The 18,520-nt window shown below is 37.2% G+C and overlaps 4 protein-coding genes across 14 annotated transcripts in view; 2 read left to right on the forward strand and 2 right to left on the reverse strand.

Annotated features, from left to right (window-relative positions):
• Positions 1-351: 351 nt before the first annotated feature.
• On the reverse strand, positions 352-3,074 carry LOC143426635 (uncharacterized). The gene is made up of 2 exons (XM_076900222.1): positions 2,903-3,074; positions 352-2,759 (listed from the first exon to the last, which is right to left on the reverse strand). The coding sequence occupies exons 1-2, from the start codon at positions 2,933-2,935 to the stop codon at positions 573-575; spliced, it is 2,220 nt and encodes a 739-aa protein (XP_076756337.1). The 5' UTR covers positions 2,936-3,074; the 3' UTR covers positions 352-572.
• Positions 3,075-3,222: 148 nt separating this feature from the next.
• Positions 3,223-4,424, reverse strand: LOC143428709 (protein dj-1beta). The gene is made up of 4 exons (XM_076903753.1): positions 4,189-4,424; positions 3,793-3,951; positions 3,539-3,728; positions 3,223-3,466 (listed from the first exon to the last, which is right to left on the reverse strand). Exons 1-4 carry the CDS (start codon positions 4,369-4,371, stop codon positions 3,345-3,347), a joined length of 654 nt encoding a protein of 217 aa, XP_076759868.1. The 5' UTR covers positions 4,372-4,424; the 3' UTR covers positions 3,223-3,344.
• Positions 4,425-4,981: 557 nt separating this feature from the next.
• LOC143428633 (uncharacterized) lies at positions 4,982-15,301 on the forward strand. 11 transcript variants are annotated; one of them, XM_076903668.1, is made up of 8 exons: positions 4,982-5,220; positions 6,236-6,377; positions 8,282-8,641; positions 8,763-8,843; positions 8,921-12,320; positions 13,093-13,449; positions 14,761-14,959; positions 15,040-15,301. In XM_076903668.1, exons 2-8 carry the CDS (start codon positions 6,330-6,332, stop codon positions 15,116-15,118), a joined length of 4,524 nt encoding a protein of 1,507 aa, XP_076759783.1. In that variant the 5' UTR covers positions 4,982-5,220; positions 6,236-6,329; the 3' UTR covers positions 15,119-15,301. The 11 variants fall into 11 exon arrangements, with proteins under 11 accessions (XP_076759783.1, XP_076759800.1, XP_076759848.1 ...); XM_076903685.1 differs by having other exon boundaries at positions 4,983-5,220; positions 8,300-8,641; XM_076903733.1 differs by lacking the exon at positions 6,236-6,377 and adding an exon at positions 8,097-8,216 and having other exon boundaries at positions 4,983-5,220; positions 8,300-8,641.
• Positions 15,302-17,631: 2,330 nt separating this feature from the next.
• Positions 17,632-18,520, forward strand: part of LOC143425862 (uncharacterized) — a 33,726-nt gene continuing 32,837 nt past the window's right edge. The window contains exon 1 of the mRNA XM_076898913.1: positions 17,632-17,874. Within this exon, the coding sequence (XP_076755028.1) occupies positions 17,798-17,874 (77 nt within the window). The 5' untranslated portion in view covers positions 17,632-17,797. The remainder of the gene's footprint in view (positions 17,875-18,520) is intronic.

The raw sequence follows: 18,520 nt of genomic DNA on the forward strand, positions 1-18,520 counted from the left end.
AATCACTAGTCCAATAATTTTTTACCATTTAAACGTCTTACTTTTAATTTATTATTTCGTGAAGTAATTCTATTCATTGAGATATTATTGAAATTTTTATGCATAAAATTCGATTAACTTACTTCATGGTAGTATAATAATTTTACATATATTCCCGACAAACCACCACACGCAGACAATAACTGTTCGAAATAAAAAATAAAAATTAATTTTTAAATAATGTTTTAATTTATAAAATATAATAGTGCTCGTTACAAAATCTCTATCTTAGAACAGAGTAATTTTCACTGAACATATGCCTAGCAGCAACTGATTTAGAAAATAGTTAGGTATAAAGAGTAGTACAGAACACCTTGTATATTTATCTTTTAGTATGTACAATAATTAAGATACACAATTGATATTAACAAATATCTTGATATTCCTAAAATAATATCAAGATAATATCATATAAATGTCTACAAATATAAAATTTCTCTCGGATTCTTTGAATGTAAACGTTTGTACTTTATCTCCAAGAATTTTATCTGTGATCCTTAAGTAATTGTTTTGTAATATAATTCCAAAAATATCTAATTTTTGTCATTATGATTACTACAAATAACGTCCATATCCAATTGAGATAACATTTCATCATCTGAATCATTTTCGGTGTCACAAAGTTTATCGCGTACGCAACGTGACATTATAGGTAATTTTTTCTCTATAAAACTTTCACTTTCTTCCTTTAAATCTAATTCAGAATTTTCTAAAGAAGTTAATACATCTGCACTTTTAAACTGTTGCAGTTTAGATCGTATAGAAGACATATTTTTCTTTTCGTTATTATGGTGAGATGGACGAAAAACATCTTTAGAAAGCTTTGTCTTCCCTGGAGACAACTTTACACTACATTCATCAATATCTATTTTTCTAGAAAATATGTCATTCGTTACTTTTGATTCAACTTCTTTAGAATGGATGTATTGTGGTGTTGAAGGCTTGGCATTTGCTTGCAAACTTGTGGAATTATGAGAAGGATATTTTCTCTCATTTGCATCGAAAGAAAATCTTTTTAAATTCTTTAGTAAATTTTTAGCCCTTTCTTTGTCATCATCCTCTTGTAGGATCTCATTTTTCTTAACTAAAGGCTGCTGTAAGCTTTGCTTTTTATTCTCTTGTATTATACATTTTAAATTCATAGGCGTTACATTATTAAAATTCTTCTGATTTTGGGAATCTGTAATGCCGGTTGGAGAAACTGAAAAAGATATATCAGAATCAAAATCCATCGATTCTTCCATAATTTTATCTACATTTTTTTTATTAGCATCTGTTAAGTTCTTATTGAATTTCGTTAATCCCTTATTGATATAATCCTCTTTTTCACTGAATTGAGAATTTGTTTCTGATGAATGTGACTTTAATGCTGTTGTAAATATACTTTCTTTCTGTCTTTCTTCCATTTTTCTCTTTCCATCTGAAATATTTCCAACAATTGATTCTATATATCGTATATGTTCTACAGTACCTTTGTTAGTATAAATTGCTAATAAATTAGATGGGGAGATCAACACTTGGTATTTGTTTGAAACAAAAGTTCCAGAAATTCTTAAAAGACCTACATCGTGTAATAATATGACAACATTAGATTCTAATAGACCAGGATATTTGATTGGTATATCCCTATGTATAATTCCCTGAATACTATCTGTAAAATCTTTAAGTATAATTGGAGGATTGTCGTGGCTATAATCTATATGCTCTATTATCCCTGCCAAAAATTTAACTTTTATACTATTGAAGCCATTTAAAGTTGCAGTTTGTTTAATAGTAGCAATATCATGGCCTTTCAAGAAATTATGTGGCAAGTCATCCAACATTAATTGCCAAGCACCTTCTGTGAACAGATTTTTTGTATTTTGAGAACAATATTCAGGTAATTTATTAGCATCAGCCTTTTCATTCATTTCACTTTCTTCTAAATTATTTAAATATGGAATACAAGGAATATTACAATCTATATCATCTGGTAATAAACCAGCTGGTCCAGGAAACTTCCTAACCAGTGTCATGGTCATCTTTTTATTGGACTGCGCTTGCATAGGTTTAGTCATGGGTGAATTACATTTGGAGCTATCATTCTTAGATTCTATAGACTGCCGTTTCAATATATTACATGGTGATTGGTTCCTTGAATTTTCAAACACATCTTGTCTGAGATTATCATTATTTGAATTATTTTCTATTCTAGTATGATCCTTAGAAGCTTTACATTTTATTTTGTCATTTGATACTACACTTTTTTGTTTTGCATCAATGTAATTATTGCTCATAATTCTTGGTCCATTCTTTTCAAGTTTTCTATTTGTTTTGTTACTTTGTACATCATTAGTCTGTACATTACTCTGTTTAAGTATCTCAAGTACTAAATTTTTTCTAGTTAATTGAGTACTCTCACAGCTTTGTACATGATTGGTAGTCTTATTTGTAGACTTATTATCAAACAGCCTTCTTGGGTCACTTGGTGCATCTTGAGAGATATTTTTATCTGATTTGTTAAATATTCCAAGAATTAAATTTTTTCTTGAAACTTTGTTTTCATCCTGTTTCGCTATACTCTTATTAACAACTTTCTCTTCCCATGAAATTACATCACAGTTAGGTGAAAATATCGGATCGTTATTAATTTCTATTTTACGTCTTTTTGCCTCGTTTTTCTGATCATCTACTTGAGAACAATATTTGATTGTTTTATCGTCAACGTCATTCAAAAAATCCTAAAGTTTATAATGAATAAATTAGTTACGAAATTATTTCATTATTATCGTGTATTATTATGTAAATAATATTCAGTCTAGAATTATTTCATAAAACATATTTCGTTTATTGTACACCTTAATGTGAATTATTTTTCATTTACCTGATCGAGTTCCCAATCATCGCTCTCAAACATTTTTCGTACATTCAACTTTTCTTTCAGTATATCTTTTATTTATATAACATTCGGTTTCTTAAATTATTGATACTACTGGTATATACAATAGCGCAATAAATAAAGACATCTTTCAAGTAGATATTTGTAATATGTCAAATACTTTAACCATCGACTTTACAGTTTCGAAGATGAGAAGGTATCAAAAAATCAGATAGGTAGACATATTTAAATAAGTAAGCGGGCATTTTGAATTCAGATATATTTTGCTGTTGAAACAGTTGGAAAATGGAAAGGATAAAATATGGTTACAATGCAAAATAATAATATATTAAATCTAAGTATGCAATACAAACTCAAACACACATTCTTAATAACATATTTGTATATAACATATACGTTTATTTAAGAATACTTTTTCATTTTATTTTTATTCTGCATACAACATTCCCTTTGCCACCTTGTCTGCAGTCTCTTTATCAACCAATTTTTCTACAATAGCCAGGCCAAAAGCGAATGCAGTTGCTGGACCTCTGCTAGTAATCAAGTTGCCTAAAATGTAAATGCAACATAATTATGTAAATAATGTAAGACCGCAACCACAATATTTAAATCGATTCCTACCATCGATTACAACTTTATCTTCCAAATAATTATAGTCATCTTTTAATTCGTCTTTCATTGCAGGATAAGACGTGATCTTCTTTCCCTTAGCGATACCATGTGCCTTCAGTGCAGTTGGTGCAGCACAAATAGCAGCAATCAATCTGTTTTCTTTCTCTTGCTGTTGCAATAACTTTCCTACATCCGCAGACTGTAGAATATAAAAGCAGATAATTAGTATATCTCTCTTTTATGGAAGTCTCAATGTTACTTACAGATATAAAAGCTTTTGAGCCACCCAGTCCACCTGGCAATATCACAACATCAAACTTCTGATTGATCGCATCCTGAAGTTTTGCGTCTACACAAATTTTTACATCTCGACTGCACTTGATGCAGGTATTTTCCGTCAGACCAGTAACAGTAACTTCAATCTACAAAGATGATATCAATAACGAGATTATAATAATAGTCTAACATATAATTTTTCTCCTAGAGGATGTAACGTAAATTAATATTTGATATCAATATATCAGGGGGAACAATGATCTTACATTAAATAATTTAATTTTTGATTGACATTTGATAGAAGATTTAAATATCGAATAAACGTTTCTTTTAATTCATGAAACGAATGTAAGGTTATACGTGTAATAAAAAAAGAAACGTACTCCAGCTCGTCGTAAAACGTCCGTAGTGATTACAGCCTCCATTTCCTCAGTGCCTTCGGCTATCAATAAAATTGCTGTCTTTTTCGCCATGCTTGCAATGTATTTTACGTTCGCGTGGAAGATCGTCGGAATTCTGCAGACCGACTGTGCAAAATGTGGAAGAAGAGGGCACAACACTGACATAGATATCGATATCGAGAGAAATGATAATTCACACTGAATATCGGCTGTTGGCTTTTGATATCAATTGAAATACAATAATCATGTGATTGTTTTAGGTAAACAGTATAATCGTTTACGTATATATATATATATCTTTTTTTTATTTTACAAGTAGTAAAAAAGATAATACGCAATTGAAGTTTAGAAAAAGTTACTTTCCTTTACGTTAAAATATTTCTACAAACGTGTACGCATAAAAATTTGTTTTACGAAGAGTAAGACGAATAATGTTTCATTTTTATTAAAAATATTATATAAAAATATAACAAGCATAAAAATATATACATATATATCTAATGTAAATTGAGCATATCAAAGAAATGTCGAGTTACGTATAGATAAAAAAAAAACAAATAACTGTATTTTATTTATAATTCTAACAAAATTCATATAACGTCGTCTTTGTCAACGTCGAATCTTAGATTGTACGTTCGAAGAAAATAATGAACGTTGCGCGAATTGATCGCAGGCAACGATTAATAAAATATAGGATTTTATTTATATTTGAAATGTTGAAATCGCCACCAGAAAAGCGTCGATGAAAAAGAAATGAGGGAATACGCGGAATCGGAACGCACCCCCACAGAAGAAAAACGAAACAAACTGCAGTACAAGATGGCTGCGTTTGGGTGTTGTGGCTACTGATTTGTGCAAGATATTCCGTGGTGCTCGAGGTTTAATTCATAGTAACCGATTCAGTTTCTGTTGTTCGTCGATCAGTGTGAACGGGCGTGCGTGCGACACGTATAACTGGGAGCGAGTCGCGTCGGGAGGAACAATGCGAGCACATCATTGAAACATTTATCACGGGTGAGTTTGCCTTGAAATTTTATGGCTTTCCACATTATTTTAATTGCTCCCCAGAATTCCGCCAAGACGAGGCGCGATGCGATGGGTGATTTTTACCGATACTGGCCGTGATACGTCGTTGCGACTCGATAATTGTCTTGCCGCTCGAAATCTCCTGTACGCGTACATTTCTTTTCCCGTTTCCTGCGTACATGACGAAATTGTGTAAATAGCTGCTTTTTTCCCCCCGTTCTGTCTTCGCATCGCATGTCGATGAGTCAATGAAAATTTTTTACCACGTCCATCGCTCCTTGGTGTTCACATTTTAATTACGTTAGGATAACGATAAAGCGATTTCGATTTTAAGTAATGCTCATTTATACCGACCACCGCTTTCACCGTGACTCAAGACCACTTTAAAGAAAGTTGAAATATGTATTTGCTAGGATGCTAAGATGGGTTATCGTATGAGAATATAGTTTCTTTCTTTAATTGTAAAAGTTATGCGAAATCGTAGATACACCCTTTTTTTATAATGATTACATAAATGGGAGAGAATTTATTTTTCAGGATTTATTTACATATATCTTTCTTAATTTCGTTTATACCGTATAGATTCCTTTTGTCGAGGTGTCAAAGTGGACCGACATATGTAGTTTTCAAAATAAACGTCCGATACTTATGTTTTATCCCTTTCGTAGGATGCTTCTCGTAATTATACTTGATAGTTGGCTTAGAAATATTTTAATAGTGTTTGCGTAAAAATATTAATAGAATCATTAAGAGTATACAGAAAAAGAGGTACATAGAAATGGGTGCTTCGAAGAGATATAACTGACGAGTAACAGAAATATTGATTTATACTTCGAGGGTACCGTTGACGATAGGAAAAAGAAATAATGCCATAATAACTGACATCATAATAAAAAAGAAAGGGTCATTATACGAAAATAAAGAGAGAAAATGAAAGGAAGCATGTTAGCAGTATTTCTCTTTAAAAAGTTATTATAAGTATACTGATAGAATGAATATATAGTTCAGGGGGTGGATGATAGGAATTTACTGAAAATCCAAGATAGAAGCCACTTGAAACACTGGAGAAAGACGGTGGAGCTTCGGAGGAGGAGGAGATGTCTGCCGGCACCCAGGGCGAGATTCGGGTTGGCACTTCGCACCAGGTTTGCCATATACCTTGAAAACCTTATTTGCTACTTAGCTATATTGCACAATGTACCTAACTCAAGGCTTGTATTCTGAATGTATCAATAAGGCAGACTTCATCATTGAAGCACCGGGTAATTGTGACATCATTTTTTTCACAATACCTAATATATTCAATGGTAATTGTTCTTAATTTATGTATCTCACTTTTCCCTTGAATGTAACCAAATATTAGGAAAGTATTCAGGTTATTTATGTTATCAACGTTGTTAGGTATGTGTATATTGTTCAGAGGTTGTCTAATATATTCATTGTATATCTGAAACCTGAGTCAGCATGTCCTTTTTTAATATATGTGTAACTATGAAAGAACTAAAAAATTCTGTAAATGCTGTCATAATAATTGTATACATAGGCAAATGGAAATTTGATCAACAGTGAACTTGTTAAGTAGTTACTTTTACAAACAATTTTGAATAAAAAAAAAAAAAGACATTTAAAGCTACTATTAGTAACAATATGTACATACTATTACTTTTATAATATGTTAATTAAATAAGCTATAAACGATTAATTTTTAAGTTAATAGCTATCCGTTACTGTAGATTACGAGAATGTTTATTTTTTACACTGAAATTTTGTTTCTAGGATGGCTTAATTATATACATTAACTATCGTACAATAATTCCTAAACATGCTCATATATTTTATGAATATTTCAATATATAGTTGATGAATCTTATATATACTTTATTAAAAAGAAAAAATGTGGGTGGGATATAGTTGGGTACTATTTTAATTGTCTTACAATACTGTTCATTGTACTTATTACATTCTCTTCAAGAATTAAAAAAGTGCATGGCGTGTACTTAGTTACAGATTTAAAATAATTGAAACCCCGATGTTTTTAGTGCTTGAAATTTATATTCTGAAGGAGTTTTTATCGGAATTTTTTTTTATGCACATCGAAAAGAAAGATTGTAGTATTGAACATTAAATGGCACGAATACCTACCTATTCTTCATATAGCTATGTTGTATGCCGATGGTTCAAATAACAATGATAGTTATTCTTTAAGTCACACTGATAATTTTTTACTTGCTTAACAATACAGCCTCAACACTCAAGTACTATCCCTCAGATTGCTACTGTTGCTGGAAGACCCTAAGTATGATGAAAGTTATTATGATGAAGCATTTTGATAACGATTTATAGGATAATATTGTGTAAGTGTAAGATTTAGCTTTATATTTATAGTGGTTTTCAGTCACGGTGAATTTATTAAATTATTGTACTTTTATGTAATAACCCATTGGTTACTTGAACCATCTAGAAAACATTAGAGTTATGAAATTTATGGAGAAGTGTTTTTTATTTAAAATAATCTATGCATATTTCGACTTTTACGACAGTCCTTCTAATCACTCTTTCCATAAATACATTTTTCTCTTATCCCGTAGACATTATATTTTATTTGTTTGTGAGATAATTGTTTTTCATTCATTAGTTGTAATTTTTTCCATTCGCGTTTGTCCATTCATCGGAAGTGTTCAGTAAATGTGCCTTTTCATTCAAACGCACATTACAACTTGTAGCTTTCATTGTATATAATTTAGACACGCATAATTGTTGTCAAGCGTAGGAGTTTCTTAATACATATAATATAATCATACATCTATTTGTATTTGATTTTTTTTTACATTTCTTATGCTTTCATATATATTTATGATCATTAGTTTATACACAAAATATAAAAGTTCTCACGCTACTTCTCGTACCAGTATTGTAACAAATGGAACAGAATGGAAAAAAATTATACTGGCTCGTGTAGTTTCAAAAAGCAAGCCAGAGTATAGGTGCGTACAACTAACTCGCTTTGGCATTGGTGCTAACCGCGCACAATCCCGAATTTTGGGTACAGGAATTGGTTTCTTGTCAGGCCCGTTTGCCTGAGTATCGGCCGGGTATACCTCCTGGAGAGCTGCTTCCTGATCCAGAGTTTTCTAAAGAACGAGAAGAGCTAAGATGGATTCCAGCTATGGCATTGGACGGGGATCTTCTGATGTACTTAAGGGCAGCTCGATCTATGGCTGCATTTGCTGGTATGTGTGATGGAGGATCCCCAGATGACGGTTGTGTGGCTGCTTCCCGTGACGATACGACTATCAATGCTTTGGACATCTTACACGACTCTGGCTATGATCCAGGAAGAGCATTACAGGCTTTGGTTAAATGTCCCGTACCTAAAGGCATCGATAAAAAATGGTCCGAGGAGGAAACTGTAAGTAGAAGTGATTAAACCGGAAAATTAGTCGATTTAGTCTTGCCGCGATTTTTTATAACTCGAAAGGAAAGAGTTACAACTAACTGATGATCGGTCCCCCCTCTCCCTTATCTTGTAGAAACGCTTCGTCAAAGGACTTAGGCAATTTGGAAAAAATTTCTCGAGGATCAGAAAGGATCTTTTACCTCACAAAGACACGGTAACAAACGTTTATAAAAGCATGTCGAAACTGGAAGGGTAGAAATGATTGCACAGACTGTTCTTCTTTATTTTTAGCCGGAATTGGTCGAATTCTATTACTTATGGAAGAAAACACCAGGAGCGAATAATAATCGACCTCATCGAAGAAGGCGGCAAGGCTCGCTTAGAAGGATTCGTAACACGCGCAATTCGCGCGCTGGTACTCCCAAAGAGGAGGTTCCAACTCCACCCAAAGATACTCCGCCAGCTAGTGTCAATCAGAAGGAGCCAATTTCAGAGCCTGAAACCGTACCTGTTGGAACACCAGCCAGCAATAATCCTGGTGGGGAAATTAGTTCTGTGACAGAGGACGATAATTCGGAGGAGGATAGTGATTCTAGAGACACAAACACTAACGGAGCTACGCATTCGTGTCAACATTGCTTTTCAACTAACTCGAAGGATTATCAGGTAGCTGGCAAGGATAGGTTACTACTTTGTACGGAATGCAGAACACATTTGAAGAAAACCGGGGAATTGCCACCTGCACCTCCGTATTTGTTCCGACCTGTGCCTGCGGAATCACCAGATAGCCCAGGGAGAATGCGTACAAGAAATAAGGCCAAGGAGACACCTAGACCTGCAAGACCGCGACGTACAGGTGGAACGGATACTCCAGACCAAGAAAAACAGCAGCAACAACAGACACCGGATAAGAGTAAGAAAAAGTCTTCTAGCAAACCAGAAACGCCGAAAAAAGGGCAGAAACGACCTCAAACAGATGAGGTGGATGAAGACAAAGAGTCGCAGAAACGGAAACGTCCTGGTGAACGTCCTGAGAGTCCTTCAGAGTCTCTTACGACTGATAGTAACTCTCTCATGGATGAACCTGAGAGAGAAGGAGAAGGTGATACAAACGAAAATCAACCCACTCCAGTTGCAGTGCCAACCGAAGAGCCTGTGAGTCCAGCTGTAACCACACCGGAAGAGCCTTCTGAGCCAACGCCAGTTTCCACTCCCGTTCCGACGTCTATACAGACTTTACCAATTTCTGTTCCTGTTATCCATACCTTGGAGAAGAAACCATTGTTAGAAGATCCGGTAGAGACAAAAGATCAAATAGAAGATGTTCCTTTAGCTATGAATCAGCCGTTGAAGTTGGAACCTATGCCAATAGAAGCAGCCATGTCACCATCTAACGAGGACATGAAGGAGCCTGAACAGCAATTGAACTTGACTACATCGCAGCCATTGAACATGAACGATATGAGTCAAAATATGCCACGAAATTTATCACAATCAATTCAAAATAGTGGTATTTGCTCTTCGACTGGTTCGCAAAGTATGCAGAACTCGCAGATTATGTCTCCGACGCACCAAGGACTGCCACTTAATATGCAATACACATCCAATGTTCCTCCAGTTCAAAATGTACCGCAAAACTTGTCGCAAAGTATGCAGATACCTTCAAATATGCCGCAGAACATGTCGAATGCGCAAAATATGGGACCAACACAAAATCTTAGGACACACGGCGAGAATCTGTCGAGTACTCAAAATATGCCCCAAAGCATGCCGGGACCACCATTGAATCTTAATATTTCGCAAAGCATGCCGACGAACATGACACAAATGCCTCAGATGCCAAGTTCGCCGCAGCCTCTTGGTTTAACCGTGATGTCTTCTGAAAATAGAATGTCCGAACGAATCTCGGACGACAGACTACCTCCGGAAAGAATTAGGGATAGTAGAATGTCCGACAGGATACCGGAAAGGATACCCGAGCGTCCGGAAAATAACGAGCCTGAAAGGAACGAGCCGAACAATCTGTTTCAACCTATTCAGCCGAGTGGGATGTTGTCTATGGAAAAGCCGTCTTCGATGTACAACTTGGCTGGGACACCGCCAATGGAACCGCAAAACTTAAAAATCAAACAGGAGATTATTCCTCCCGAGCCAGATCCGCTTCAAAGCTTGAAAGAAGTCAAAGTTCCTGGTTTCCAGTCCGGTTTCCCCGGCCCAAGCTTAGAGAATATTAAAAAGGATCCGGACAGCACCAGTAAACCACCTACACCGAGCAAACACTCCATACCGAGCAGTCAGCCTGTTCCTCAAATACAATCTGTAGCCGCGTCTCCAACGCCAACTCTTCCACCCCCACCTACGTCTATACCTCAGCCTGTGATGCATCCAGCTCAACAACCTAGTCCTCATATGGCCCACCCATTCCACCCACACCATCCTTTAATGCATCACTCATTGTTTACCGCCATGCATCCGTATCATCCACACGCTTACCCAGGCTACGCTCCTGTTGGAGCATATCCCTCGTTCCCACCGTACCCTTATGGTCCAGTTCCCCATGCCATTCCACCTCCGTCACCTCAGAGAAGTCAAGAAAGTACAACCATGATGACGGCACATCATTCGAGTACCAGTTCTAGCGTGACAACCAGAGAAGAGGGGGAGAATCTGATAGCAACGCATCATCACTCCTCTACTATGCATCAGGCCACCGCATTGCATCACGACAAACTGTTGACCATTTCTTCGCACAGTTCTCACAGTCATTCTTCGTCTCATAGTTCACACAATACCCAACGCAAGCCATCGCTAGTTTCAGCCACGTGTTTGACGTCCAGTAGTTCAGCTCATCATCATCACAGAGCTCCGCAGCCTCAACCACCGGTCGCTTCGGAACCGAAAATAGAGCCCGATTTGGTAGAGCAGGAGCAGGAAGAGCCACCGAGTCCCCGAGGGCCATCCCCGGAGCCCAGAATCGAGGATTCGGAGTGTCATAGATCACAATCCGCAATCTTCTTACGGCATTGGAACCGAGGCGAGAACAATTCTTGTACCAGGACGGATTTGATGTTCAAGCCTGTCCCAGATTCGAAATTGGCTAGAAAGCGAGAGGAGCGGTCGAGGAAGCAGGCGGAAAGGGAAAGGGAGGAACGTGATAGAGCCGCGGCTCAACAAGCTAGAAAGATGACCACTCCGGAGAAGCAACCGGAAACCTGCAAACCGCCTAGTCGTGGACCACTCGAGCCTGTCGTATCTCCTTACGATAGGTACGCCGCTAGACCAGGATCTTACGCCGATACTCCTGCACTGAGACAACTGTCCGAGTATGCTCGGCCACACGCTGCGTTCTCACCTGCTAGACATCCAGCACCGCCAGATCCAATGTTACACTACATGTATCCCTCCCATCGTGAACAGTTGGAACACTTGGAACGTGAGAAGAGGGAACGAGAGATACGGGAATTGCGCGAAAGAGAATTAAACGATCGGTTGAAAGAGGAACTTTTGAAAGGAACGCCAAGACCGATGCCAGCGCCCGTAGATCCGCATTGGCTGGAGATACATCGCCGGTACGCTGCCGCAGGACTCGCACCAGGACCTTCAGGACCGCCTCAAGCTTTACACCAGTTCGGTCTTTACGGAGCTCCACCTGGGCCGAGCCAGTTGGACAGAGAACGTTTAGAAAGACTAGGTAACGTTGACCCACTACCAATAAAAAGACCTACTGTTCCCCTGAAAATGCGTATCTTTCTTCTCGCATATTGGACTGAACGCAAAATTAATTATGAATGAGTGATTTTAGGCTTTCACGGCCCGGGTTGCTGCTGATCAGAATTTCAGATGCAAGCTGTAACTTTTTGGAACGTTGCTCCGATATTTTTGCTGCATTGCAGCTAACTTTGTCAACACTGAGCAGAGACACAATGAATGTAGCGAACAAACTATTTAACTTCCAGTGCAGTTAGCTATAATGTTGACGAGAAGCGAGAAAACAGTATTTCAAAAGGATACAGTTTACACTCGGGAGTCTTGAACAGCGATTATGATTTTGATTTCAAATGAACGAATTTGCGAGTTTCGATCAAGTTTAGGATCTAAATCAGCATCGTCCAGGACAGGAACTGTCTGCGTTCCCTTCGCCTCGATATCGCAGGACACGCGATCGCTCTTTTCCTGAAACAATTATCTGTAATACCGCACGCGGGGCTCCGTTCGTGGACGATACTGGTCTAGTGGATAAAGCGAGAGACAGTTGCCGTTTCCGGATGTTAGTTGCCTCTATTATGATCGATCAGGGTAGAAGGTGATAATATGGTGCAATTAACAATCGGGAATGTTGAACATCTGACAGAAGAGTGCCGCAAAAAAAGAAAAATTCGTTATCGGGAGAACTACTATGTAGCTGGTTAGAATTAAAAGTACGATTGGGACAGTATGTTTGATCGAGGCGCTGTCGGGTTTAGGGATACCGACTGCAGCCGGCGGGGGGCCAGCGGGTGCAGGGGCTGGCCATCCCGTAGCGGCTCATCACCACGGCCAGCTGGACGAGCGACTGGCTCTAGCTGCTGACCCGATGGTCCGGTTGCAGATGGCTGGCATTTCGCCCGAGTATCATGCTCATACTCACGCGCATACGCATGCGCATACGCACTTACACTTACATCCGGGACAGCAGCAGGCCCAGCAACAGGCTCAGCAACAGCAGGAAGCGGCTGCGGCTGCAGCTGGATTCCCCCTGCCTGGTAGGTCCTACAAGTCAGGATGTTTGAGTACGCTCCCGCAGGATGATCGCTCCTTTCACCGACTATCTATAATCTCAGGTCTGACAAAGTTCATTTTTAAAGCGAATTTTTTGGGAAACGGGTGGGGGATATAAAAAAACAAACAAACAAATGTAGATATAACAATCATTCATACTTGATAGGAATATTCTGGGTACTTTTTGTAACTTGAAGACAACATTGTGTTATTTTATCATTGTGAGTTTTAATAAGACCACCTGTACGTTACAAGATGTATGAAAGATTAGTTCTATTAAATGTATGTCTTGATCGGGGCACTCGACGTTTCTTAAATTATATTTTAATCAATGTAACAAGCCTGCGATCGGTAAAGCGGTCGATTGCGTGTAAGCGTACTGTAACGTGCTTTTCATTTAATCAGTTTAATATCAGTCATTCTAACTTAAATGGAGAGCATCCTAATTACCGCCAACAGCTTACCTAATTTTTACAAAAGAAAAAAAGGAAAAAAAAGAAAGAAACGAACGATATTTTTCTCTGCGGCAAAAACTTTTTTTTTGCATTTTTCTGTCGCTTTTCTCGCTATGCCATATTATATTAACTTGGCACCAGAGCTTTTCGATCATCGAGCGCAGTTTCTGGGTGAAGGTACGATCCATCAATAAAGAGATACTATGAGTTTTCAATTGCGTGAATTACGTTTAAGTAAACTGCAATTACTGTATGCGTGGTATGTGCGTGAATGGGAACGACACATAGCGTGTCTTTACTGCACAAGTATCTTCATATTACAATTTGACTATTCCCTCGAAAACTGCACATTATCAGCATAATTTATCAACATTATAGCTACATAATATTTATATGTTTTTGTTATCATATTATCCTATTGTAACATACCAATGCGTATGCGTGTTAATTGGATAATCTGTCCAAAATCAATTGGTCAGCTCGGGTCTATCTGGAAATAAATCCTGACCAATAGCATATACATTATCACTGTACATCATATTCTTTTTTTACTATTTTATAGATAGAAAGCGTGATAAAACAAGAGGTTACAGCAATTTCAACCCTATTCTCAAGGAATATCTATTAATGAATTTTATCTTTGACAAAATTAGTTGTAAATGCAAGACTGTGGAACAGTTGTTCGCAGCGAGAGGGGAAATAGCCTGGAGCATCCGATTAATTTTGGACAGACTAGAGAAAACGGAAGAACTTGTTACAGTGCAACGACATATACGAAAGCAAATATCGTTGAACAGATCTTACGCTTCATCATGCATGTCTGTCTATTTAAACATTTCTGAAGGCTTGATACATACCCTACGATGACAAACCTGATCGTGTATTTTACAGTTCCGATAATGTTCTCTGTCTGTACAGCGGCAGCTGGTGCAAATTATCCTCGACCAGGCTTAATGCCCCGTGACCCGGCACTGGCCCTTCATCCCGCGGAACTTCTCGGAAGACCGTACGCGGACATGGCGGCGCACCACGAGACATTTCAACGTCATATAATGATGGAACGTGATCGATTCCCTTCTCATGCATCGATCGTTGCACACCATGAGGAATATCTAAGGTTCGTCCTTTGAAATCATAAACGAAAGCTTACAATACGTACGCTTGATTTAGACGACTATTGGTATCGGACTAACAAAGGGTGTTTTTTAGACAACAGCGCGAGCGTGAGCTTAAAGTTCGCGCACTGGAAGAAGCTGCACGTGGATCACGCCCTTAAGTGTAACTGTATTTATATATATTCTAATGATTATCCTTCATAATTAGGGGATACAACGGCTCTCGTTGTATAAGAGAAATACAATTAACGAGAATTCGTCGCGCGGTCGCCTCCAACCTGGGCGCCGTGTTTTTTTTAAATCAGAGAAAACGTAAAAAAGGTGCAAGGATAAAACTAGAAAAAAGAGAGAGAGAGAGAGAGAGAGAGAGAGGATCTGCTCAAGATCGCTGACCTTACGTTTAGGATCAGAAATTATTTTTACGGTCTCCCTTTACAGCTAAGTAATTAATGAGAATAAAAGGAAACGTACGGATTGTTACGATATGTAACTTTTTAGTGTAAATATGGCGCGATTTAGAAGTATAGTGCTAGATTTATCTAGCACCAATAGAGGATTGAAGTTTATATATATTATTACCGAGTCCACAATATTATTTTTTACTCAAACGAGTTTAGTTCTGTTTGATTTCACACAGCGGTGACAATACCAAAGTGTTCAGAAGAAAAATGGTTCACTGTGTTTCACACTTTTCTTTTTTTTTTTTTTAATCCTATCTTCTTTTCGTGCAGGAAAGTAAATCGTTTTCTATTTGTTTCTTTTTACACACTCGACTTATTATTAACGCCGACGAGCACGAATAGTGTCCTCGAGACAAACCGATAATTTTATAATCTTTAGGGTAAACTTCTTGAACATGTTTAACTGTCTGTGTGTTTCATGGACAATTTTCTCACAGACTTTCCGTGTTCTAGCGTATCGTAAGGTGTAACTTAAGTTTTAAATAATTATTGTAATTTCTGTGTCGGACAATTTGTATATTTTCTATATGTATCCTTTTAAGATTTTACTCCGAAGACCATGAACGTTTGATACTAGCTAGATTGAGCGGCTGATTAGTGATTAAAAACGAAGCGAAACAAACAAAAAAAAAATGATAAAAAACAAAACTTTGTAACGAAGTGACCAAAGTAAAAAAAATGTTTATAGGAAAACGATATTTGCTAACGCATAATCTTCCATGGTCGTGCGCTCCGAAGAGTTAATAGAAATAATCCTGTATAGTGCAGGCGCTGGAAATTAATGCGCAAACGTTTTTCAATGAAAGAAGAAAGCAACCGCTATCGAAAAAAAATGATCCTTTATTCTAACGACCATTCGAACATGTACATTTTCTGCTATATAATTAATTCAATGTAATCTAGTTATTTAACTAAGTAAAGTAATTCATAGGAACGTCCAGTTTTATCGTATCTTTTCATTTGTTTTTCTTTTTTTCTCTCTCATATCTCCACATACATACTTGTAAAAGATGATGTTTGTTTAGGGTGAAAAATGTGGTTAAAACGCTAAATGTGTTATAGTTTTCGTCTGCTTGCACTTACAAGGCTATAGTATATTTTACATATACATATACGCATAGAAGGGGATGTCTGTAAAAGAATTATACATCCGCGCGGGTATAATTTAACCTCAAGCAGACGTTTCGATTCCTTTTTTTTTTATTCTTCAACATGTTACCAGAGAAATGTGGAAAGGGTGCACCAAATGAAGAATTTTATGTAATCAGAAAATCAAATCATTGTATAATTTCTTATTACCAGTTTGCCTGTCACTGGATTCCCTGGACAGAAATAAATGCCTGTCTTATAAAAGACTATCTTTCCGTGTCATCTTATCGTAGCTCGCATCCAACGCAGTAAGGTTAAACGAATTTGTAGAAAGGACAGTTATGAATCAGCCAGCAGCAGCCATCAGACTAGCCTAATTAGTTTTACACATGGTATTTGTTTTCCTTGCTCTTCTACCGGTTGTCGGCTTGTTTTTATTGACCGTAATGTGAAACCCAGCCACTGACCACTTTACGTGGGAGTCATCACGTTCATGTACACTTGTATCTTTATATCAATAAGAGGAAACAAGTGTTGCGATGACATTTTAGAAACCGTTTACTGAGTAACAAAAAACCCAGGTTTCCTAGTTTATATTTAAAACAGTTATCAATAAAATGCTCGATGGTAATTGAGAACTTTAACGAGAAGGTAAAGAAAAGAAAATATCTGCAGATACTTGATCAAACTTAAAGAAAAATATATCTGAATTTTTCTGCACCAATAGAAGATTCTGTCAATTAATACGATTACTTTACATAATGTGTCTGAACCACGTGTCTTTAACTGACTAATCAACTACAATTTAATTTCGTTATGTAACCTTTTTTTTTGCATGAAGGAAGTAATAAAAATAATTAACCGCATGCTTCGAATTTCAGAGGAGGAAATTCAGTAAAAATCTACTGTATAGTCATTTAACATCTCTCGCTAGTTTTGTTACACTCTTCGTTATAGATACATTTATCAATTAATATTTTTGTATTCTCCTATGCACATACATGTTTCTAAATTGCTATTAATGCATTTTGTTTTTACTAGCGAAGCATCGTGCAAGTGGTTCTTTCGCCCATAATCGGGTACACGTGCATTTCACATGTGTGTCCCCGAATGATGGGATGGGGTGGGGTGGGGGAGTTAAAGACAACACATCAGGGAAGTGGGAATCCTGGAGGAAACGGAGGAAGCCGTTCAGCGCTTAGTCATTCATAAATGAGCTGCCGGTGTGGCCGAACGCCTCTTTCGAGTTAGTGTAGTTTGTACAAGTAATTGATAACGACACGGTGTAGTATGGCTGCACGAAAGAAAGAGGAATCATCGAAACAACGTTACCAAGCGAATGCACGTGAAAGGGATCGTACACATAGGTGAAAATCATTTTTTTTTTATCATACGAAGTTTTTTTAACACGATTATATACGCATATAATCAAGTTAATTACTGGAACGTACAAATTGTGTACCTGTATTTGCTTATAACATTCTAGAGATAAATAAACCACAACTTTGAATCATAAAGAGTACAGAATATGTATATATATATTTATATATATTGTTCAAAGTAATTAGAGGAGTATTAAAGTTTCGATAACTTCGTTTTCAGTATATCGACTGTATAATGTATATATTCTATTGTGGTGTAATACACAGAGGGAGAGGAAGAAAGGGTAGAGGCCTCTAATTACTTTAAACAGCGTATAAACGAGATGTTCGTCTGTTGGTTCAGGAGTACATTGAGTAGTCCGAAATTCGCGAATACTCTTAACAAGGATAAGGAATCTAAACGCGAGACTGAAGAAATCCAATCTTCGCTGTACAGTGTGAACACGGCTTTCAGTGCGTTGAGAACCTTAATACCAACGGAACCCGCGGATAGGAAATTATCGAAAATAGAGACATTGAGATTAGCGAGCAGTTACATCAGTCATTTGGGTGCTGTTCTTCTCGCAGGGCCTACAGATCAACCCTGTTTACGTCTCGACGGTAGCGACGGTGTTTACGGGACGAATCATTG

Source organism: Xylocopa sonorina, chromosome 1, assembly GCF_050948175.1.
Source record: "Xylocopa sonorina isolate GNS202 chromosome 1, iyXylSono1_principal, whole genome shotgun sequence".
Lineage (NCBI taxonomy): Eukaryota > Metazoa > Arthropoda > Insecta > Hymenoptera > Apidae > Xylocopa > Xylocopa sonorina.

Excerpts from the sequence above, each read along its gene's own strand:
- LOC143426635 (XM_076900222.1), bottom strand. The coding sequence starts at position 2,935 with ATGTTTGAGAGCGATGATTGGGAACTCGATCAG. Across the intron at positions 2,760-2,902 it reads ATGATTGGGAACTCGATCAG|GATTTTTTGAATGACGTTGA; the intron begins GTAAATGAAAAA and ends TATAAACTTTAG.
- LOC143428709 (XM_076903753.1), bottom strand. The coding sequence starts at position 4,371 with ATGTCAGTGTTGTGCCCTCTTCTTCCACATTTTGCACAGTCGGTCTGC. Across the intron at positions 3,952-4,188 it reads ACGTTTTACGACGAGCTGGA|ATTGAAGTTACTGTTACTGG; the intron begins GTACGTTTCTTT and ends TCATCTTTGTAG. Across the intron at positions 3,467-3,538 it reads AGATAAAGTTGTAATCGATG|GCAACTTGATTACTAGCAGA; the intron begins GTAGGAATCGAT and ends TTTACATTTTAG.
- LOC143428633 (XM_076903668.1), top strand. The coding sequence starts at position 6,330 with ATGTCTGCCGGCACCCAGGGCGAGATTCGGGTTGGCACTTCGCACCAG. Across the intron at positions 6,378-8,281 it reads GGGTTGGCACTTCGCACCAG|GAATTGGTTTCTTGTCAGGC; the intron begins GTTTGCCATATA and ends TTTTGGGTACAG. Across the intron at positions 8,844-8,920 it reads TTTTACCTCACAAAGACACG|CCGGAATTGGTCGAATTCTA; the intron begins GTAACAAACGTT and ends CTTTATTTTTAG.